The sequence below is a fragment of the Macrobrachium nipponense genome, chromosome 26 (assembly GCF_015104395.2).
Source record: "Macrobrachium nipponense isolate FS-2020 chromosome 26, ASM1510439v2, whole genome shotgun sequence".
Lineage (NCBI taxonomy): Eukaryota > Metazoa > Arthropoda > Malacostraca > Decapoda > Palaemonidae > Macrobrachium > Macrobrachium nipponense.
In genome coordinates, this window is record NC_087215.1 from 31998762 (window position 1) to 32024296 (window position 25535).

Genomic DNA, 25535 nt, shown 5'->3' on the forward strand with positions numbered 1-25535 from the left:
CCTTTGCCCTGGGTGCAACACCAAAATAAAAACAACCACAAAACACTGACACCTACATTGAAATAGTCATGACCCATCCACTGAGAGTGGTGAGTGCTCCAGGTAAACTGTACCCACTGGCTCTCCAAACTTAGCTCCTTACTGAAAAAGTAGAGATAGTAATAGAACATCCTGTGCTTCCTTCCACGATGCCATGTCAGTCACTAAAAATGGTCTTGAGGTATTGAAAAATTCAACATTGTTCAAGGTTTCATAAAAAATATAGTAAGATGCAATGATTGCTTACTCTTCCAGTAGGTCGATAGTAGGACCAGTAGGTCAATAGTAGAATAGGCATAAAGAGCAAATATCGTCTGAAAACTAAGGAGGTAGAGGTTGTTCTGACATCCATAGCTTTGCTTCATCAGAGTAGGCAAAAAACCACTCCACAACAGTCTCAACAATGAAGTCCATATACAGTGGACCCCCTGTATTCGTGGACTCGTGCATCCGTGGATTTTTCTCTGGAACATATCTCCCCATCATTCGCAAGAAACGGGCCTATTAGCGGTATTTTTCTAACCAAAATATCCACAAATTCCAGTTTTTTACATCAATTTCATCATAAAATGCACTTTTTTGTCTAAAATGAGGTATAAAAATGTTTAGTAGTTTTTCTTGAGTATTAACTAACAAAATTGGCCATTTTAAGCGTTTTTATAGGGGTTCCAACTATTCGCAGGGGGTCTGGTACGCATCATCCCCCCCCGAATACGGGGGACCACTGTAAAATGGAGACAACATTTAGACAGGGGAAGAGACAGAATTCCTGAAAAACTCCAACTGGACAGAGCTCACTACACTGCTTCCAAGCTAGGGAGTACTACTGGGAGCTTACAGCAAGAGCTAGAGCCAGGCAAGCTAGGTGCCAGAGGGGCTGAATGCCAGGCAAGTTAGGAGATTGGGAGCTGGCTGACACTTGGAGCATGAGTTGGTGTCAAGAGGCGCTGGGTATCAGGCCAGTAGGAAATTGACAGTCAAAGGTTTGAAAGGTGTGACAGGAGGAAAACCTTGCAGTTGCACTATGAATCAAGTGTTAGGGAAGGGTGGAAAGTAAGATGAAGAAAGAGAATATAAACGGAGGTATAGTAAAAGGAACAAAAGTGGTTGCAGCTAGGGGCCGACGGCACGCTGCAAAGAACCTTAAGCAATGGGCCTCCAGTACACTGCATGAGGTCCACTGATAGCACTACCCCACTTTGGGAGATAAACGAGCCGATCCCCGGTTATTTGCGCCGACAACCAGGAATTAGCACATATAGGCCCTGAAAATTCAGTCATCGTCATTGCTAGACAAGCGATGTAACACCAGATTGCCATTAACTGGGGAATGCCTGTATGTATACATGGTACTGAATACTCTAGTGTAGGCTAGGCTAAATTCGGGATATATATTTTCCAACAAACGATGGGGTTTTTGGAACCTAACCCCATTTTAAGTAGCACAATACCTTAGTTGATTGGTGGTAGGTATCACCCAATCACAAGTTGGCACCTTAGGACCTTTTTCTTTATCCTTAAGGACTGCGGGTAGGGCTGAGGTGGGATGACAATAGAATACTAGTTTCCACTTGTTCAAATCCAAGTTGAATAAAAAATGCAAATACCATAGAATACATAGATACAATAAAAATGAAAGAGCATTCAACCTGATGGTTAGTTAGAGTGCAGCAAGATATCTTTACTCAACTCGCAGTCCAAGACTGCATGGTGATGACAGGTGAGGGGGGGGGGGGGGGGGACCATCCCAAACTCACCCTTTACCTTGTTACCAGTTTCAAATGACTGACTCCATCTTGTGCTCTGGCTTGTATTCCATAGGATAAAAATGCTGTTCAGTATATTCAATCAATATAATAATAAAAAAAAAAAAAGTATGAAGACATTGATCAAAGGTATAGATTATAGTGAGGAACATTTACTGTGTTCATCTATATATAATCTCAATGGCATATGCTGTGATAACTTATTAACTACATGAAACCAGGAAGTGAAATGGCACTAGAAAGGTACTTACCAGAAGGCAAAGCCATCACCAAACAAGTCCTTCCCTCTTCCATGGACTTTGAAATGGATCTGCATCTCCCAATTGCGGACTGAGAGAGGGACCTTATTCCAAATGGCCCCACGTTGGCTTTGAATGTCTCCCGTAAGTCGTACATAATTACTTGTAACCATGGTAGTCCCTAAGAAATCCCAGTAGGGTATCGATGTGCCAATCCCTGGAAGGTGAAACATTATTTTGCACTACACATAAAAAATTTCAGCTGTTTAAAAACCTGTTTGCAACATAAATAAACCAAAGCATCTTACGCTATAGTCTGTCTAGAATGTCATGAAACATCGAGTAGGTTTGCGACGATGCCAAACTTCCTCAAGACTTTTAATCTGACTCAAGCTAATCCCAGCATCCTTCCATTCCGGGTCCTTTAAGACGGTCGTAAAATTTCCTTTTTAATCCCATAATCAGAATCTTTTCCAGTCACACAAAAGCTGAATTGGTTGTTGCAGATTAAGTTGACCTTGTGTTTCAAAAACAGCTCAAAGTTGATTGCTTTGTTTAGTTTAAAAACATTCATGTAAAAAAATTTTTTTAGGAAGAGTTCGAGCACAATATAAAGTACGGGAGTCAAGTAAGACTCCTTTAATACATATCACAGTTTTTCTACAACTTTTTACGATCAATCTAGTTCAGTACAATACTGGAATCTTAATCTACTAAATGTTTTCGAGCTTTATTACTCAAAGCTTTAACTTTTATTCTTTATATAATTTGAATTCGGACTGAATCAGTTTATATTTGAACATTATCAAATGTGTTGTCAGATTCTTGAAGATATCTGTAGCCTGTCATCGGCATTCTCTCTCTCTCTCTCTCTCTCTCTCTCTCTCTCTCTCTCTCTCTCTCTCTCTCTCTCTCTCACCATATTTGTTGTAGAATTGATGACTGTGCCAAACATCAAATATTTCATAAAATAATATTTTTCTCCATTAAAACAATTTCTTGGATGTTAGGATAATGAAACGATAAAATTAATAGAAATTTTCTTTAAAATAAGGCACTGATTTAGTATAAAAAATATTGTCTCGGTTAACAGGAAGTAAATTCTCATATGAGGATGAAACCTCTAACATTGAAACAAGGAGATAAAAGAAATGTATGCAGTGAAATCAATAAAGATTTTTCCCATAAAATAAATTGTTTATAAAAATATGTGTTGTTTACAATCACAGGATAAAACTAAACAACAAAATAAAACAGCAGGATAAAACTAAACAACAAAATTAAACCGAAGTTTTCATTAAATTAAATCAAGATAATCTTCCAGTGTTTTTCAGCATTAACGTGTACTGTACTATTCTTCATCAGATGAAGTTACTTCTATAACAAATGAATCAACAAACTGATTCACAGCCATATCATTCTCTGTCTTTTATAATGATGTTCTCAACATGATTAACAGCATTTTTCCAATTTTCTGCTGTCATGCATGACAGTGCCTCTTGCAGCAAAGATGTTAGATCTGCCATTTTAAATGTACTCCATTTGGCTACATAGTTTTTAACCTGCGACCAAATGAGTTCAATTGCACTATAATGGCAGTGATAAGGTGGCAGCCTTATGACCTTGTGGCCTTTTTCCAAAGCTATCTTGTGTCAATGACATATTTTGGAGCGTTTACATTTTTCACTGCTTTCACCGTTTCAAGCAATTCACACTTCGTCAGATATTATGGGGGATTTTCACCTTTATTTCTTAACCAGTCTTGGATCGCTCCCTTTGTGCTTGCCATGGTAGGAGGTCTGTCACTTTGCACTGAATGGTATGATGCGTTGTCCATAATTATAACAGACTGTCGTGGTACATATATTGGGTATGAGCTGCTCTCGGAACCATTTTTCGAACTACAATGGGATTCATTTGGTGGTGATAGTCATTCGTCGTTCTTTGGCCTTTTCTGGCGGAAATACCAAACTGTGCATTTGGCACGAATCCTTGCTTAGATCCAGCTTGCAAAATGATAATTCTACTCCTTTCCTGCTTGGTGGGTTTATTCCAGTTGCTGCTGTTAAACTTTCATCCATCCAACACTTGGTGACTGTATCATTCTGATTCATCCAGGTTTCATCCAGAAATATAACAGACTTATTTCCTGTACCCCTAATATTTTTCCTTTCACGTAGGAACTTGGTCCTGGCACTTGCAATATCACTTCTCTCCAGTAGAAATTTCTGCCCGTTAACTCTTCCGTATTTAAATCCAATTTCTGGAAGTATCTTACGTAAAGATTCTCTGCATCCACTAAATCCAATATTTTCTTTCACTTCAAGTAGAATGCTATCCAGCGTTGGAATTTCCTTTCTGACGTAATAACCGAGAACTGTTCTTCATAAAACGCAATGATCAAATCCATCAATGTTGGTTACAAATGGTGGTCTTTTCCTTTTCTTTACGTTAAAAAGGGAGCTTCATTTTCTTCTAAGCTGTCTTTTCCTTCCTTACAAATGCGATATATCATACTTCTGCATTGCTTAGTTGCATCCATTGTACTGCCTTGTCAAAACCATGCATAACAGGTTTGTTTTCTTTCTCCCTTTTGAAGTACTCGTGGACATTGAATATGACTTCTCGTGTCTGAGCGCTTAATTGCTGGCGTGGGGAGCCTTCCATCTTAAACCATCACGCTTAGGTATCAGAACCAAAGTGATAAGCTACTTAACCTTCCTGACCTGAGACAGAGAGAGATGTGGCAAAGTGTATGCCAATTCTACACTGTTTTTTTGTCTTAAGTGAGATTTAATTAATGAAATTGGCGCAAAGTGGCAACGTTGGAAACCTGCTCTGTTTCATGTCATTCTGGACAGACTATAACTACAGAAATCTATGAACAGGACCAATATTATTGAAGATTCTGGTGACATTCCAATTATAATACATGAACATTTTAAATTACAATCACCACCCTACTTACAAACACTCATATATACGAACAGACAGTGTTACAGGTTAAAATTTTGCATGAGGAAGAAGCAAAACCTATTCCTTTAACCCTCTTCCCTAATTATCCCGAGTATTTTTGTGATTTAGTAGTACTATGTATTCTTCTTACAATTGCAAGAATACTCATCCATACTCCTAAATATTCCTGCTTACTATTTCTCATTCGTACTCATAAATATTCCTACTTATTATTTGTATCTTCCCAATTTAAGTAGTTCTTTGATGACTTCCCTTTTTCTATATTTCCTTTGCCTAGAGGAAATGTTTAGTATATGTACTTTTGTCAACAAATGGCAGTGTGCATTGTTTACTTTATGAATTTCAGATGCTGCTCTTGTGAAATGTTCTTCAAGTTCATAACTTTCAAAGCATTGAAAAATACAAAATTTTATGTTATAAATCTATATTTTCTTTTCTTTTTACATTTCTAACATCCAAACTAATTTTTCATAATACTGTATGATTTAAAAAGGAAATGAAAATAGTATACTAATCTATAACTCAAGAGTTAACTTGGGAAAGTTTACTTCAGCAAAAATTATGCAGTACATATTAAAAACCAACTTTCAAACAATTCTTATACAAACATACCATTAATGAAGAAACTATCAGTTAATGAGTGAAGGAGCTTGCATATGAATAAACAATGAGGACAAAAACTTACATAAGATACACTATGTTAGACTAATGACAATGGCAACAGTATTATGCAAAAGTCTCTTCCTCTTCAAGGGTTTTTTTTTTATTACTTTGCACTCTACTTTTGAAATATTGTATCTCATGTTTTAGGCATATTTTCTCTAAACCTTATATTTTGTATTTTAACTTTTAACAGATCAATGATAATCAATATTGATCCGCTACAGAATTCTACATCCAATGGTAATGGCAGATCCCAACATTACACAGTACTATAACACAACCCCTTACTGCTTGTATCAAAATACCAGATATCTAAAAGTAAGATATGTGGATAAAATATGGATAAAATTCTACGTTAGAATGGAAATGGAGACAAAACATAAATCTAGGAAAATGGACAGCTGCCAACTTTTCTAAATAGGAAACAGGGAATACAGAAACCTATTAAAACCTCAAACAGATGGAAGTAATTTTTCCAAGGAAAGCTTGACTGATAAACCCAATAAAACAACAACCAAACATCATGCCAAAGGAGCATGATTATAAACAGTGCAAACAATGGGAGTCTAAGTAAAAACTCTCATATACATAACTCCAGTACATTATACGGTATAGTGCACACATACTACTACTTCCCCTCCCCCCACCCCCACAAAAAGATAAAAAAAGGGTGGGAAAATCTGATGGAAAATCATTAACACAGTAATGAAATATGAACATAGGATAATGTGTCTGAATTCTCATACAGGGAACCTAAGGATTTGGCATTATACAATAAAAAGTAGGAGGAAATATCTAGTTAATTTGGGCAGCCTTCTGGGACAAGAATTATGAGAATGGAAAACAAGAAAAATCTAGAAAGTAAAGCAACTGAAGGCCTTTACCATACAGCCTACAGTACACATCACATGGTACATTCTAAGCACTGTCCTCTCTGGGGCACATCACCAATGTAAGTAATGTACAGCATCATAAAGTTAACAAAAAGTATCAATAAAATGAGAGTATTTCCTTATTACTATAAATCCAGAAGATAACGTGGCAATTTTACAGAAAAGCTCTGCATGGAATCATGATTACAGTCTGCCCCAAGGGGATGAACATAAAAGGATAAACAAAAGACCGAAAGCTTCTCAAATTATCTTGGTAAATTTCTCCAATGATCTCACCTGTATTGCATTACTTACACCCTTTATTGTTCAGTAAAAAACATTTTTATTAATCCACAATATCTCCACTGAACATTGGAAACAAGGACTACCTATAGATAGGTTACCTAAGCTCCTACTGGTAACTGACTAAATTAACTTTGATGTTATGAACATTTACAGGTGCTGCAGGTCAGGAAACCTTCACGAAAAAGGCTGAAATGAGCAAATAGGTAAAGACTAGGGGGAAACATCACAACAGGCCAACCCTCATCACGGTAGACGGGTCTTATTCACTCGATATTTAATTGGTGAAACATGAATACAATTGCAACTCTAAGCATACCATTTAAAAGACTGAAGTTTCGTCAACATATTGTGATATATGAAAGCCCCATACGAACTAAAATAAGCATGTGAGCTCTTCGTAAAATATGTTTTCAAGGCAGTTTTTAAATCCAATATGGCGGCTACGTTTTTCATGGACGGTTCTCATCAGTGACGGCCACCATCTTTCCCCAGCCTTCCCAGCACTCATTTGAACAATGTTAGCGTATGTATGTAACGTTTATTGATCTTACTCAAGATTGCAGTTGTAATCAGCACAATAAAACAACATTTTGTTGCCTATATAGTGAAAGTATGAAACTTGTTATTCCCGGGGTTATGGTTGAACTGAATTTCATTCTTACCTTGTAATCGGGCGGTTTTATCCTTACTGCCATCACAACTGAAACTCCACAGTGCTTATTTGATTGTTATTATACACATTTTGGTCTCAGTTCACTCCACATTGCACTTTTAAACCCGTTGCTGTTCCTGGTTTCTAAGCGCGCGCGCCATAAACACAATTACAAACAGCAGACGACGACAGACTACGAAACTGCAAAGTTTTATTCCCTAAACTGTTTTACTTTACTCGTTATTTAGTTAAAATGATATTGTTATAATACAATAAAGTTTCATACATACTTACCTGGCAGATATATACATAGCTAAGACTCCGTCGTCCCCGACAGAATTCAAATTTCGCGGCCACACTCGCTACAGGTAGGTCAGGTGATCTACCGGGCCTGCCCCTGGGTGGCAGGACTAGGAACCAATTCCCATTTTCTACTCATATATTTTTCTCTTCCACCTGTCTCCTTGCGGGGAGGCTGGGTGGGCCCTAATCGTATATATCTGCCAGGTAAGTATGTATGAAACTTTATTGTATTATAACAATATCATTTTCATACAATCAACTTACCTGTCAGATATATACATAGCTGATTAGCACCCTTCGGTGGAGGGTAAGAGACAGCTACTACTAGAATAGACAGGTAAACAACATCTGTTGTAGGTATAAAATAAAAACCTTGGTTCTACCTGATAGGTGGTAGACTTCGTGGGTGTTTTCCCCGTAGTCTGCATCACCTCAAGAAACTTTAGCGAGATATGTGATCTATGGCCAAGAATTCTTGTGGGTCTGCCGAAGGGGTCTTATCCACTTACTCGGCAGAGCCTGAAAGGACTTTGTCCATGGGTGCTGATCCACTTACATGACAACACACCTTATTAAGGAGCTACAAAACCAATCCGACCACCTATCCTAAACCACCATGTTAGTATTAAAAATTGCTCAGAGTTATCCCCAACTCTTCGCAACAACCGTAACTCAAACCACAATGCACAAGCACAATAATTTCAAAAAAAAATTTTATCTAATATAAGATATCACAAGAGTTCCTTACTAAACTGAAGTGACTGGCCGCTTGTGCGGCAACTGCACTTGTTCACAGAAAGTCTAGAACATATCTATTAGACTTTAGTAAAAAAAAAATTTTAAGGATTGTTGTAAGCTCCTGTACGGCCAGGATTGTGCCCGCAGACACAAAAGGACCTAATGAAAAACATTTTCATAGGTCACGCGACGTCCTTCAAATAGTGAGTCCGCAAACACAGAATACATCTCCAATTAGTCGCTTCCAAGATATTCTTCAGCGACATATTTCTCTGAAAAGAGAGAGACGTCGCCAATGCTCTCACTTCATGAGCTCTTACTCTCAGAAGTTTTTTTTAAAGAATCGTCCGTGCAAGCCTTATGAGCGTCCATAATTACGTTCCTGACAAAAAAGGCTAATGCATTCTTAGACATAGGTCTTGATGGATCCTTCACTGAGCACCACAGGCCTTGTCTAGAACCTCCCAACTGTTCCTTTTTCTTTAAGTAAAACTTTAATGCCCTTACCGGGCAAAGAGACCTCTCCGGTTCCCTGCCGACGAGACCCGATATCCTTTTATTTCGAAGTTTTCTCGGCCAGGGGTTCGAAGGATTTTCATTCTTCGCCAAGAATAATTCTTGAAGGAACAGATGGCTGAATCTACATTGAACCCGACTTTGTCACTAAGGGCGTGCAGTTCACTAACCCTTTTTGCCGTCGCGCCAGTGACAAAAGGAATAAACATTTTCTTGTTATATACGAAACGAGGCCAAAGTATGGGGTTCAAATCTCTCTGAAGCCAAGAACTTTCAGTACTACGTCTAGATTCCAGTTAGGGGGAGAAGTCATTCTAGACTTCTTGGTCTCAAATGACCTAATCAGATCATGCAGATCCTTATTGTTTCCCAAATCTAGGCCTCTATTCCTAAAGACGGCCGATAGCCATACTCCTATAGCCCTTTATCGTGGCTACGGAGAGCTGCGACTCTTCCCTCAGAAATAACAGAAAATCAGCTATTTCTGCTACGAGGTACTGGAGGAGGACAACTTCTTTGAACTTACACCACCTTCTAAAAACTTCCCACTTGGATTGATAAGCCCGGATAGTGGAAGTTCTCCGGGCTCTAGCGATCGAGCTTGCTGCTTTACTAGAAAAGCCTCTCGCTCTGACAAGTCTTTCGATAGTCGAAAGGCAGTCAGAGCGAGAGCGGGGAGGTTTTGATGAAACCTCTCGAAGTGTGGTTGTCTGAGAAGATCCCTCCTTTGTGGAAGGGATCTGGGGAAGTCTACTATCCACTCCAGTACCTCTGGAAACCATTCTTGAGCTGGCCAAAAGGGGGCTATCAGGGTCATTCTTGTCCCCTTTGAAGTCACAAAACTTCCTGAGTACTTGCCCCAGAATCTTGAATGGGGGAAATGCGTAAACGTCTACCTGAGACCAATCTAGTAGGAAGGCGTCTACTGCTAGAGCTCTGGGATCTTCTACCTACTGACAGAAGACTTCCAGTCTCCTCGAGAGGAACGGTGGCAAAGAGGTCGACATGAGGAGTTCCCCAAAGAGACCAGAGCTTGAGGCAAACTTCTGAGTGGAGGGTCCACTCGGTATGAAGGACCTGGTTCCTCCTGCTCAGCCTGTCCGCTCGTACGTTCCTTACTCCCTGAACGAACCTCGTCAAGAGAGAGATGTTCCTCTGGGATGTCACAACAGAAGTTCTCTCGTGAGTTCGTAAAGGGCATACGAGTGAGTACCTCCTTGCTTCCGAATGTATGCCAGAGCGGTTGTATTGTCCGCATTCACTTGAACTATTTTGTTGCAAACTAACGGTTCGAAGTCTCTTTAGAGCTAGGTGTACAGCTAGCAGTTCTTTGCAGTTTATGTGCCAGGACACTTGAAGAGATTCCAAGTGCCTGACATTCTCTCTTTCCCAAAGTTGCTCCCCAACCTTTTTCCGACGCGTCGGAAAACAATACAAGGTTTGGGCTCTGTATTTCCAGGGAAGTACCTTTGTTTTCCTCAGTGGGAGTAACCACCATTCTAGATGTCGTTTTATCAGATCTGGAATGGGAAAAAAGTCCGAGAGGAGTCCTGTCTTCATGTTCCACGAATTCTGAGGAAGAACTGAAGAGGACGGAGATGAAGTCTTCCTAGGTGAAAGAACTGTTCGAGCGAGGAAAGGGTCCCTAACAGGCTCAACCATTCCCTCGCCGAAGTCCGTTCCTTCCTTAGGAAGAGAGAGACTTTTTCTAAACCTCTCGCTAGTCTCTCTTGAGAAGGAAATACCTCGAAAACCCCGAGAATCCATCCGAATCCCCAGATAGACCAAGTTCTGGCTGGGGATCAGTTTGGGACTTCTCGAGGTTCACGAGTAATCCTAAGTCTTTATAAGGTTTAGTGTCACATTCAGGTCCTCCAAACACTGTTCCTCTGACTTTGCTCTGATAAGCCAGTCGTCTAGATAAAAAGAGATATACTGATTCCTTTCAGATGAAGCCATCTCGCCACATTTTCAAAAGGTTCGTGAAAACCTGAGGCGCCGTCGACAGGCCGAAGCACAAGGCTCTGAATTGGAAGATCCTTCCCCCCGTCATGAAACGGAGGTACTTCTTCGACGAAGGATGGATCGGGACGTTGAAAATATGCGTCCTGGAGATCCAGAGACACCATCCAATCCCCTTGGGCGAAGAGCCAGCCAGGACTGAAGCAGAGGTTTCCATGGAGAACTTCTGTTTTTGAACAAACTTGTTCAGCGCTGACATCCAGAACTGGTCTCCATCCGCCCCGCGGCTTTCCAACCAAGAAACGAACGATTGTAAAACCCCGGGGAGCTTTTGATCCAGCACAAGTTCTATAGCTCTCTTGTCCACATCTGATCCACCATTTGTTGAAGAGTATCTTTCAACACAGGGTCCTTGTAATTGGCGGACAATTCCCTCGGAGTTGACGTCAGGGGAGGAATTGTCCAGGAAAGGAATGAGATATCCCTTCTGAAGAACCGACATCGACCAAGGATCTGTGTCGATGCGAGTCCAGGCTTCCGCAATCCCCGGAGCCTGGCACCTACTGGTGTTTGGAGGAGCGCCACTTCACTTTCCCCTTTTAAAGGGCGGAACGAGGCTCGACCTCTCTTCTCGGTCGTTTTCCTTTTAGCGTTAACTCTAGTTGGAGGGCCGCCTCGAAAGGGCCGAACAGGAGTAGACGCCACTTTCTTTTCTCCCACCACCATTACTGGTCTCTTCTTCCTGGACGACTGCAGGAGAAGATCTTGAGTCGCTTTCTCCGTCAGCGATCGGGAAATATCCTTCACCAACTGTGACGGGAACAGAAAATCAGACCTAGGGCGAATAACAAAGCTGCTCTTTTGTGGAGTGTGATACTGCTTTCGTCAAGAAAGCGCTAAACACAGATCTCTTCTTCAAGAGACCTGCTCCAAACAAGGAAGAAACTTCCCCTGAGCCGTCTTGCACCGCCTTGTCAATACATGACAGAATTGCTAGGAGTACATCCGGTTCTAGTCCCTTCAGGGGCATGAGCCTTCTTGGACATTCACCCCAAGGGACCAATCTAGGAAGTTAAAGACTTCGAGAATGTGAAAAGTCCCTTGAGGAGATGATCCAACTCTGAAAGGCCCCAAGTAATCTTAGCCAGTGTGAAGGCTATGTCTCCTGGATGCGTTACCAGACTGGAAAAGTCAGCTTCAGCTGAAGCAGGGAGAGTGAGACCCATATTCTCCCCAGGTCTGGTACCAAATCCCTCTCTTGCCGGTCAGTCTAGGGGGAGGCATGCAAAAGACTGTCCTTACTAGCTCCTTCTTAGTAAGCATCCAGTTATCCACCCGCGATTGCAGAGCTCTCTTCATAGAAATCGTCGGTCTCATCTTCACGAAAGCCGACGATTTCGGAGTCTTCGAGCATGAAAACAGTGAACGAGGCGAAGGAGGAGCGGCAGGGATCAATGCTTGTCTCCGTATTCCTAGGGAATGGAGAGCTGTCAAGACTTTGTAGTTCGACAGTCCTTCCTTACTGTGAGACTCGTCCTCTGATTCCTCTTCCATAATCGGATCAGTTAGGAGAGGCCACTTCTCGTTCCGGGTCTTCTTGTCCAACAATTCTCTCTACTGGGGACAAAACTCCTAATAGGAGAGGGGCTAAGAGAGTGTAAAGAGCTCCTATGCTTGACTGGCTCTTCGTACTTGGCTGCGCCTCGCGCCTGGCTGGCGCCTCGCGCCTGGCTGGCGCCTCGCGCTGGCTGGCGCCTCGCGCTTGGCTGGCGCCTCGCGCTTGGCTGGCGTCTCGCGCCTGGCTGACTCCTCGCGCTTGGCTGGCGCCTCGCGCCTGGCAAGATCCTCTGCGCTTTGGCTGCGTCTCTGCGCCTGGGACCTGGGACCATCTTCGGCGCTTGGCTGGCGCCTCGCGCCTGACTGGTGCCTCGCGCCTCTCAAAAGTCTCGCGCCTGACTGACACCTCGTGCCTTGTTGAAGACTCGCGTCTTCCTGAAGTCCCCCTCCTCCTGCGTGACAGATGTTCTTCTTGAGCCTCACGCTTGGATGAATATGCCTCACAGGACCTGCCTTTGTTTGCTTACTATCCGCGCTCGGCTGAAGCTACTGATCTGGCAGACGTATCCCATCTGGGAGAATCCTCTCGTCTGTAATGCGTTTCTCGCTTGTCTGACTCTCTCTAGAGGACGCTTCTCGTCTGTAGGACGCCTCGCGCTTGGCTGTTGCTACGCGCTTGTCTGGCGGATCCAGATCTTCCCACTTCCCCGAGTCTCTATCTGAGATCTCAAAGACTCACGTCTCACAGGAGCCTCACTCCTGGTGGGAGAAGGAAGACGAGTCTTCTGACCGGCAGTCTGACGTCTTTCTTACGAGGAGGATCCTTCGAAAGGACTCCTACTAGGCGGAAAGCTGTTCCTGTACCGCCAAAATGATCCTTTTGGACGCTTCTCCTGCGTCTTCTTGAACGGGAGAGGTAGACCTCGAAGGCGTGTTGCCCCCATCATGGGACGGCGAAACCCTCTTCGCCTTCTTGATAGAAGGAGGTTCTTCTTCCAAAAAGCGTTCTGGGCTTGAATCCAAACCAGATCTCTCCAGTGCCTTTTCAGGGGCCTGGACAAGTCCGAATCCTTCCACCCTCGTTTAGGAGAGGGAGAATCGGACGAAAGAGAAGCACTCTCTGAGGACGTTTCTTTTTCGATAGCGGTCCTGAGCAGGCTTGTCTCTACCAGCACCTGCTGAAGGGAACGCCTGACCGGGGGGAATTCTCCACAACCTCCGTAACGGCTTTCGACTTTCCTTCTCCTCTGGGCTTGGGAGCTTGGAAGAGGTCTAGGCCTGGGAGCGTCGCAGAGACGGTCAGACGCCCCCTCCACAACACTGGGGACACTCACTTCACTAAAATCACTTTCACCATCCCTTACCTTTTATGGTAGCCATTTCGGATCTCATCCTGTGAAGCGTAGCCTTCAGTTCAGCAATTTCCGAAGCTGAATCTGAATGTACGGCAGTGAGGGTCCTGATACAGAATCATAATTAAGAGAAGAGTTAGAATTATCCAAAGCTCAATAGGCCTTGTACAACTACCCGCCATCTTAGATGCAGCCCTTCTGACTCTATCCCTTTCTAACTTCTTCAAGTAAGAAGTTAGAGTCTTTCCATTCCTCAACATTCAACCTTTCACACTCATGACAGGTGTTAGAAATAGAACAATCAAAACCCCTACATTTGCGACATACAGTGTGAGGATCAACGAAGCTTTCGGTATCCTCACCTTGCAGCCTACATTCACACACATTCTCACACAAACACTTGAATCAGACATTCTGAAGAAAAAATCAAAAAAGCACCTAAATCCAGTCACAGTAGCGAATGCCAAAACAACGATCCAGGTACGTCACCAAAAGTCCACAAAAAGATGATCAATTGCTTAGAAAAGCGAATTCCAGTCAAGAGGTGGCAGCAACGATGTTGATACCACCGGCGACAGAAAATATATGAGTAGAAAACGGGAATGGTTCCTAGTCCTGCCACCCAGGGCAGGCCGGTAGATCACCTGACCTACCTGTAGCGAGTGGCGCGAAATTTGAATTTCTGTCGGGGACGACGGAGTCTTAGCTATGTATATATCTGACAGGTAAGTTGATTGTATGAAATTTACATTGTTATTTAAAAATTTTGATTTAATTTACATGTATCTTATCCCTTTTTTGCAACCAAATTACCCCGAAAAATACAGATATTTCTAACGTAGATAAAATCAAATGTTTCTAACGTTTTCGTACATCGGGCTGCCGAAAACCATAGAGGAACGAATACGGAAAAGTGCATAGAGGAACGACTACGTTTTTTTTTTTTTTTTGCTTTTTTGTTTTTGCTAGCACTTTTTCATTGATTTCAGTCTTTATTAGTATTTTGAATTTCTTAAATAATCGTATGCCAGAAATAAATGTAACCTTTAATGTTTGCATGCTAAGAATGGCAAAATCATCGTTGGCCACATAGTGGAGGCTTCACACATACGACCGTTCCATTATCCTGTTAAGCGTCCTCCCCTGATTGAGCTCATGCTGGCTAACGTACCGTCGACGCCTTTTTTTGTTGTAATCAGACGATCATAGCACTGATGATAGTTTTTCAAAGTTAATATTGATTTTTATGCTTGTTATTCATACTGTAATTAACTGTAGGAAATTCTCTCTCTCTCTCTCTCTCTATCCCTCTCTCTCTCTCTCTCTCGGAGTCCAGTCACTCGGCAAAGAAAAGTCATCTTCACTCCCGCAATTGGAAGAAAAGTTTTGTATCATCACTGGAGGATTCAGAACTAGAGCTCTCATCATCAAATAGGTTATCAATATCACACTCCTCATCTAGTATTTGATTGATCTCACCTAAAGAAATATGCCTCCTCTTTGGGACATTCATTGTGAAAGACGCGAAATCCAATTTGTCTCGATAACGCACGAAGCGTATTGAAAGAAAACCAACAGGGACAGGCAGTTTTCTAGCATAAGCGACCACCAGGAAAGAGTTGCCAGGCTGGAAATAAGTTTTCCCATGTGCTGAGAGTGTTACCAAATGATGTTCCTACACTTTCTATACGAGTAAACGTATTATTACGGGGCTGACGGCTTGACAAGCACAGTTAAAGTCTTGAACGTAATATCCCTTGAAGGCGCTACCGAGTAGATCGCGGTAAACGTATTATTACGTGGGTGACGCTTAACAGGTTATAAACTGTTTCCATGAATTCTAGTTGTCATAGTAATGCAATAATGATAAAATTGCTTTAATATTTATGTATATATACTTCCAATACATAGCCTAATTTCACCAATTTCAACGTTTTGTGTGTAGTCTTATACCCAGTTTGGAGGGTCAACACATACCGAATGGCAACAGAGAGAGAGAGAGAGAGAGAGAGAGAGAAAGGAAGGCGGAGGAACGAAGAAGAAAAGGAGTGGGGGGGGGGGGGGGTTGGGGAGAGGGTAGGTGGAGCTTTATACGCGTGTTCGTATCCATTTCTGCATAATGGAGTTTTTGTCTCTTGGTACAAGGACAGTGTCGTTATTCTTTACGATTAGTGATTCACGATACCCTTATAAATTACGGCACTGGGTGTAATGCACTATAGCAAAATCTCGTTCTGTTAAGAGTGTTCGTTACAGAAATAGGTATTGCCCAAAAACCTGCTTGCACTGTCTCTGAAAACCATAGTAGACATGCTGCTTAGTTGTCAATCAAGTTTTTATAACCAAGTATTTTTACAAGCTAGCTATTGAAAAATAAATTTTGTATTTTTTCTCAGTCAAAACATATGCCTCAAATGCTAACTTTCCTCTTTTAACGACTTTCTGGTCATTGCAAATTCGGCCCCATAATTTCTTATGGTGCGAAAACAGACAAGAGGCCATGGACCGAAAACGATTGCGTCACACTACGGCGATAATCCAGCAGTAAAACATCTTCATATATCCAAAAAGTAAAAATAATAAAGATATATATGCGCATTACGATTATAACAATTACATGTATAGCTGATAACAATCTGCATGAATAACTGGTAAACTGTTCTGCAATGACAGTTGAGTATAGCAATTAGTTTACAATAGGTACGAAAGTCAAGATGTCGTGATCGTAATAATAAGAACTTGAAAGAACGTTCTAATTCAGAAAAATAATTACTTAAATTTGAGTCAGAGTCGAGTTACTTTTTCAATAACGAATATTTTCAAATTTAATCATCACTAAATACGTAAAATATTGATGTTTTACTACTTATTTAAAAATTAGCCAAGAGCACGCTTCTCGTCATCTTCTACCCCAACAGCTGTTTACGCCTGGCTTGTTGTTGATGAGAAATCGTGTTTCGATTGTTGTGATAAAAGTGCTCCAGCGTCTGTGGGTACAAGTGGTGTGTGGATTTATCACAGGAAATGGTTAGTTTATTGACACAAGCTACTCCGCAAACATCGATGGAGGCGTCAATCTTCTAAATACCTCGAGTTGTAAGTAAAAATGTTGAACGCGTTTTGGTGAGATTTGCACTACGTTTGAGACCGTTTTCAGTACCCTCTGTTTAAATCTTAAAATTTGGCCTTAATTTCTAACTTTGGAGAAAATACTTACTTCGAAAGGAGAGTAGAGGTCTTTAGCTCCGTTTCTCACCAACAACAAGTCGCGACTGATGCCCATCTCGGGTGTCAGGACGCGTTATAATGTACTTTTTCGGAGGGTGGCTTGCATTGATGGTAGGTGGCCTGCTTGGCCTGCTGTGATGATCTACCCTAGCTAGGTACTAGCTAACTATCCTAGCCCCTAGGCTTCACCAACAAAAAAAAGACCTGGGCTACTACCTAGTATACTAGATAGGCTAAAACTATACTCCCTGAAGAAAATGAAACCCTCCCAAAAGCTCGGCGGCCGGGCAGGGCCATCCACAACGAGCAAATAAGAGGGTGAAGGGAGAAACTCGAAAGTTGGTCTCACATGACATCAGTACAAACGAAGCCTACGAGTCAAAATGACATCAGGAACGACCTTGGCCAATGCCGACTCTCAGGATATTTCCAGTGCTTACCTTGGTATGGTTTGACCAAAGAATGTTCTCTCTTCATATAATCGTAGGTATTCCATGCTTGAGGCGATATACACGACACAAAGGACAAAAATAGAACAACATTTACGACTCCCATTACGTTGTTTTGCCTGGACTTGCCAGAGTCAAAATTGTTGTGGAGGAACGCTAGAGTCGGACATTAGAGAGAAGAGGGCGCCATTTATAAAAGAGGTAAGTTGAGTCGCCGGTACGCACTCTTGCTAGGGCAAAGCCTCAATCCTCTGGTTATGAGGTCGTTGAACTGGAGAGAAATATTTTTGTCTTATTTATACCCTAGAATCACCTTCATAATTTGGTAACTGACGATTGCACACACACACACACACCCACACACACACACACACACACACACACACACATAGCTATATATATATATATATATATATATATATATATATATATATATATATCTATATAATATATATATACACACACACACACACACACACACACACACACACATATATATATATATATATATATATATATATATATATATATATATATATATCAAATGGAAGGTGACTTTATAATATTAAACACTTCATACATCTACATAAATGGTTCAACAACAGAAAGTGAACTCTTGTTAGCTAAACTTTGCAATTTTTCTGTATCTTGCATGCATTCTTGCACATTAATGTCATTTATTCATCTCCTCTTTCCTCATGAAATTTCTTCATTAATTACACATTTTTTCATCTCCCTATTGTCCACCATTCCTCCATTCTTTTCATATTCATATGATCAAACCATTTCTTCAAAATACTGGGATCAATCCATATATGTGCCAACATTTTAATCACTTCATATATTCACATTCATTACCCTTTCAATTTATCGTATGCCACATACAACACGCAAACAGTTAATGTTAACACAGTCAACATTTTTTTTCTTTCATTTGTATACAAAGGCTGTAGGTACTGGCATCAGGGCACAAAACCGAATTATCTGGAAACAAACATACATAACAAAAAACGTATTGCAGGATTTTTACAGTTTTAAAAATTATTAGGTATGCTTCGAATAATCACACGTTACAAGTTATATTTGGAACCTTCATTACGTCAAATTAACGTACGTCAGTAATAACTACTGTAAACTGGAGGAGGGGCTAGGAGGTACTTTCGATAAATAGAGTGTTTATAGCATTACCTGTGTTGGCGATATATTCCATCTTGCAGATTCAGTTACCTAAGTTTTCCTGTAATGAGTATTTTCTGTTTTATTTATATAATTAGGCCCTCAAATTCTTAGAACTAATTTAAGCTTTAATGTTAATCAATGTTCATAATTTTATTCCAAATACGTATTGTCTGTAAATTTAAATGTAAATTAATTCATATTGACAAGAGCACTACCTCGGGAACAATGACATAAACGTATTTCATTTAGTAGAATTAAAAACAATGGTTCCCGAGGACCTGTTTTCTGTAACACTACTGGTTTTCATAATAAAAAAGGCATGACAGGCAGAATATTTTATTAAATAAATGTTATATTTACAAATAATATTACTTATAAGAATAATATCTAAAGCCTAACAACCACTAAAACACTGTAACACGAATGAACATAATGGTAAAATGATCTACATCGAACGTAATCAGCCACGCAACATCGATGAGCCTATCATCTTCCGCCAAATGCAAAACGACAAACATATTATATGCTGGTTAGTCAAATGAATGCCAACGTAGTCTGAACGAGCATTGGTGGACCGTACATTTTCTAAAAGAAAGTGAATATGCTAAAGCTGCATTGGCATCCATACTGAAAGTGACTTTACGAGTATATATATCTATATATATATATATATATATATATATATATTATATATATATATATATATATATATATATATATATAAGCGAATACCACGGGAAAATGATAGTCAGAAATCCAGTAGTCCTGACGATGTCTGAATAAAGACGAAAGCGCTTGGATTCTGACTATCATTTTCCCGTGGTATTCGCTTATTTATGAAGTCACGTGCATCTACTGTGATTTTTTAAATATATATATATATATATATATATATATATATATATATAAGCGAATACCACAGGAAATAATAGTCAGAAATCCAAGCGCTTTCGTCTTTACTCAGACATCGTCAAGGAGTTACTAAAGTACAATTGGAGATAAAGGTCTCGGGTACAAAACAAGATCAAGAATACCAGATGGTTAATTGTCAAAAGGGTAAAAATTAAAAGAGATAATCCAGGATTATCGTATATCACACGGTCACAAACCTAACCGAAACTACAAAGTATCTTTATAGTCCAAAACATGTAAAAACTGAATATATTAATTTTGTTGCTTATATTTATCTACAACTTTTTTCATAATGAAAGCATCAAGTTTAAATAAACCAAGACTTAAATTTAGAACATTTCTATTATTTGACTTGATGACATAAACGATTCAATGATATTTCCTTTTAACTGTGTCATTACATGGGATTAAGGCTCTTGCTTGACTCCAGTTAATAGGATGGTTCTAAATCTCTCATATGTACAAATAATGCATTCGATATTTGCCCAGTTCTCACAGAATATTGATGTTGTTTTGAAGACGTTGTGAAAGAGATTTACCGGTCTGTCCGTAATAGACTTTATCACACTTTTTGCAAGGAATTTCATATATGCAGCCTGGAAGATCTTTAGGAGAATTTTTATTATTAAACTCTTAACATTAATATTACTGAAAATAACATTTATGTTAAATAGCTTTAAAATTCTAGGAATATCTAAAAACCTTTCATCATAGGGTAATTTTAGAATGTTATGCTTACTAAATTCAAGTTTGTCATTAGTTGAAATATGTTTTTCTAGCTCTTTTCCATGCCACATCTATAAAAGTCCTTGGGTATTTAAGTTTCAATGCAATATCATAAATAGTTTTAATTTCAGCGTCAATAAACTGCGGGCTACAGACACGTAAAGCCCTTAATAACATTCCAGAAAAAACAGAGAATTTAACATTTTGATGGTGATTGGAGTAGTAATGAACAAAAGAGGCAATGTTAGTTGATTTTCGAAAGACTGAAAAGGTGAAATTTCTATCATTTCTATGGACAGAGGAAGAAAGAAATTGTAATTTGAATTTTCTTGATGTGACTGTCCATAGAAATGATAGAAATTTCACCTTTTCAGTCTTTCGAAAATCAACTAACATTGCCTCTTTGTTCATTACTACTCCAATCACCTCAAAATGTTAAATTCTCTGTTTTTTTCTGGAATGTTATTAAGGCTTTACGTGTCTGTAGCCCGCAGTTTATTGACGCTGAAATTAAAAACTATTTATGATATTGCATTGAAAACTTAAATACCCAAGGACTTTTATAGATGTGGCATGGGAAAAGAGCTAGAAAAAAACATTTTATTCAAACTAATGACAAACTTGAATTTAGTAAGCATAACATTCTAAAATTACCCTATGATGAAAGGTTTTTAGATATTCCTAGAATTTTAAGCTATTTAACAAAATACATGTTCTATTTTCAGTAATATTAATGTTAAGAGTTTAATAATAAAAACAAAATTCTCCTAAAGATCTTCCAGGTTGCATATATGAAATTCCTTGCAAAAAGTGTGATAAAGTCTATTACGGACAGACCGGTAAATCTCTTTCACAACGTCTCAAACAACATCAATATTCTGTGAGAACTGGGCAAATATCGAATGCATTATTTGTACATATGAGAGATTTAGACCATCCTATTAACTGGAGTCAAGCAAGAGCCTTAATCCCATGTAATGACACAGTTAAAAGGAATATCATTGAATCTTGTTTCATCAAGTCAAATAATAGAAATGTTCTAAATTTAAGTCTTGGTTTATTTAAACTTGATGCTTCATTATGAAAAAAGTTTGTAAGATAAATATAAGCAACAAAATTAATATATTCAGTTTTTCCATGTTTTGGACTATAAAGATACTTTGTAGTTTCGGTTAGGTTTGTGACCGTGTGATATACGATAATCCTGGATTATCTCTTTAATTTTTAATTTTTACCCTTTTGACAATTAACCATCTGGTATTCTTGATCTTGTTTTGTACCCGAGACCTTTATCTCCAATTGTACTTTAGTAACTCCTTGGACGATGCTGAGTAAAGACGAAAGCGCTTGGATTTCTGACTATTATTTTCCTGTGGTATTCGCTTATTTATGAAGTCACGTGCATCTACAGTGTTTTTTTAAGCATATATATATGTATATATAATATATATATATATATAGTATATATATATATATATATATATATATATATATACTATATAATATATATATATATATATATATATATATATATATATATATATATATATATATATGTATATGTATTGTATATATATATATATATATATATATATATATATATATATATATATATATATATATATATATATATATATATATATATATATATATATATATATATATATATATATATATATATTATATATATATATATATATATATATATATATATATATATATATAAAGGTAATGCCACCAAGGAAAATGAAAAACGAGAACTGCCGAGATCTTTCGGTTTTAATAACCGCATTTTCAGTAACTTTTCTCATTCATTGCCTACTTGGAGAGCGCGATACTTCAGTCTGTGAAATATTATACTTACTTTCTATATTTTTCCCATTTTATGGGTTCCTTTTATCAGTGGAATCTGTTGTAACAGAACATTTTTACAGGTCTATATATATATATATATATATATATATATATATATATATATATATATATATATATATATATATATATATATAGAGAGAGAGAGAGAGAGAGAGAGAGAGAGAGAGAGAGAGAGAGAGAGAGAGAGCAATGAAGGAAGGTGGTCGTCTTCTTTACCATCGTTATCCCTACATTAAGGGGTTAGTTGCCTGATGCGCCTTCTCCATTGCCTTCTATCGAAGGCATCATCCTCCACCAAACCTCTCCTCGCCACAACTTCCTTCACTTTATCTCGCCATCTAATTATCTACCTCCCTCTCAAACTCCTTTCACTAACAACTTCTTCCAAAGCCCTCTTCACTCTCTCCTTGTCAGATGATTTTTGTTATCATCTGACAAGTTTACGAAGTTAACCGAATTCGTCTAGGAATGATCTCTTGTGCTTGGTGGTTTGTAAACTGTTATAATTTGTATGTGTTTATTTGTGTGTCATTTTAGTGTTGATATATTCAAGAGTACTGAAAGCTTTTTGGTTCATTATGGATACTTTAGATACTTTTTTAACAAAGACCTCCATGCTACCACCTTTCTTGTTTTCTCTCAGTATATGGTGAAAGTTGTGAGTCCCTGACATTACGTTTATTCAAGTCAAGAGGGAGAATGTGAGACTGAAGTTGACAGTAGGATAAAAAAGCTGTGTTGGGGAAGTGGAGAGAGGTAGCTGGAGTAATACGAGATAAGAAAGTGCCAATCAAGCTAAAAGTCAAGATCTACACCTCAGTGATATGACCAGTGTTAATGTATGGATCAGAAACATGGGCTTTAAGAAGAAAAGAGGAAGTAAAGCTTGAGAGATGAGAATGCTGAGGTGGATTATGGGAATATCGCTGCTTGAGAGATTGGAAAATGATGAAATAAGAAGGGCAGGCTTAGTAAAGGTTAAAGAGGTGGTAAGACAGGCATGATTGAGATGGTATGCCCATACCATCTCAATCGTGACTCTCCTATCACCTCTCTGATCTTTACTAAGCCTGCCCTTCTTATTTCATCATTTTCCAATCTCTCAAGCAGCGATATTCCCATAATCCACCTCAGCATTCTCATCTCTCAAGCTTTACTTCCTCTTTTCTTCTTAAAGCCCATGTTTCTGATCCATACATTAACACTGGTCATATCACTGAGGTGTAGATCTTGACTTTTAGCTTGATTGGCACTTTCTTATCTCGTATTACTCCAGCTACCTCTCTCCACTTCCCCAACACAGCTTTTTATCCTACTGTCAACTTCAGTCTCACATTCCCCCTCTTGGCTTGAATAAACGTAATGTCAGGGACTCACAACTTTCACCATGTACTGAGAGAAAACAAGAAAGGTGTTAACATGGAGATCTTTGTTAAAAAAAGTATATGAAGTATCCATAATGAACCAAAATGCTTTCAGTACACTTTAATATATCAACACTAAAATGACACACAAATAAACACATACAAATTATAACAGTTTACAAACCACCAAGCACAAGTAAGAGATCATTCCTAGACGAATTCAGTTAACTTCCTAAACTTGTCCGATGATAACAAAAATAAACTGATTTGTGGTGACTCCAACCTGCATTTAGAAAATAATGATGACAATTATGTCAAAGAATTTATAGTTACTTGAAAGCCACGATCTTGTAAATGTTGTGAAGAAACCGACATCATTATTGAACTATACCATACCATGCCACAATATAAACTCAACAGCATCCAAACTATCATTTTAAAAAAAACAATGAAGTTTATTATTCTTAATGCTGTTGTTACTAGTAGCAGTAGTATTTAATACTTTCTTCTTGCGTCTCAGTGCCTCCCCATTCATACCGACAGTCTGATTCGATCTTCCTCTCATGAAATAGTTACTATTTCCTGTTCAACTTTCCTCTAAGGGTTATCCTCTGCATCTCCTAATCTTGCCACAAGCTGCTAATTTGGGTCTTGACAGCGAGAGCATCTTAGACTAGGTTAAACAAAAAAAATTAGTTGAATTTCAGATATGTCAGGTTATCTTTCTATTTCTCTGGGTAATACTTCTTGAAACTTTACAAAGATATTTGAGATAGACTTCCAGGAATATCCCCCTCTTTTCCACCAGACGAACAAATTCAAAACGGTGTGTTTAGAGAACAAAGTGAGGATCTAACAACAGGGATGAAGCAGCGATCCCAAGGTGGAGGAAAGAACTGGGTTGTTGGGGACAAGTAGATTAAGATGACATGAAAAAATGTATAACCAAACACTCACCTTATTAGACTTTGTGAGGTCGGAATGAGACAGAACAGAGTACGGTATACATAGCAGTATGCGGACAGAAACCCCCGAGTCTCGCAACCCACACACAGAGGAGAATTTTTGTTTCTTGGCAGCTAATAAAATGACAATAGCAAAAGACATAATGTACATACATTGATGAATTATATAAAGGCGAAAAGGCCAGGAAATTATACATACAAATATATACCTACATGTGGTTCTTGCTGCTTTGCTAGATGAGATACAAGATCGTGATTAATGGGTAAAGGAGGTCTTTACAACTTCAGTACAGGGCACTAATACCAAAGCAAACTTAAAACCCTAAGAGAACAATCCTCAAAACAACAGACTGGGACGTCCCACAACCATAACCTCTCTCTTCCAAACCTCCATGCTCTCTCTCTCCCCTCTCACCTGCCACACTTTCCTCACCTTTACCACCCTCCCAATCCTCGAGACCAAGGACACCGGATGCTTCCAGTCCCTTAAGTCTGATCTCTCAAATAGCCTGGTAGAGCTTCAAGGAGCATTACTCAGAGAAACAGAAACATGAAATATAGAATAGGAATAAGAATATAGAACTTAGGCCAAAGGCCAAGTGCTGGAGCCTATGAGTTCATTCAGTGATGAAAGGGAAATTGACAGTAAAAAGGTCTGAAAGGTGTAACAAGAGGAAAACCTCACAGTTGCAATATGGAACTCCTAGAGAGGGTGGGAAGTCATATGGGAGAAAAACAATGTGAATAGAGGGACAGTAAAAAAAAATGAAAAGGGTTGCACCTAGAGGCCAAAGGGACGTTGCAAAGAACCTTAAGTAATACTTAAAGGTGCACTGACAGCACTATCCCCCTACAGGGAACTTGGAACATCTGAAATTCAACAATTTTTTTTAACC

The 25535-nt window shown here is 39.1% G+C and overlaps 1 protein-coding gene across 5 annotated transcripts in view; it reads right to left on the reverse strand.

Moving 5' to 3' along the window:
• The window catches only part of LOC135200157 (VIP36-like protein), a 139880-nt gene that overhangs the window by 42240 nt on the left and 72105 nt on the right, over positions 1-25535 (reverse strand). For 3 of the 5 annotated variants that reach the window (XM_064228509.1, XM_064228510.1, XM_064228507.1), the window contains exon 2: positions 2057-2261. In XM_064228509.1, the coding sequence (XP_064084579.1) occupies positions 2057-2217 (161 nt within the window). In that variant the 5' untranslated portion in view covers positions 2218-2261. Of the gene's footprint in view, positions 1-2056; positions 2262-17609; positions 17775-18806; positions 18844-25535 lie in introns of those variants that run through there. The other 2 variants (XM_064228508.1, XM_064228506.1) reach the window with 2 other exon arrangements.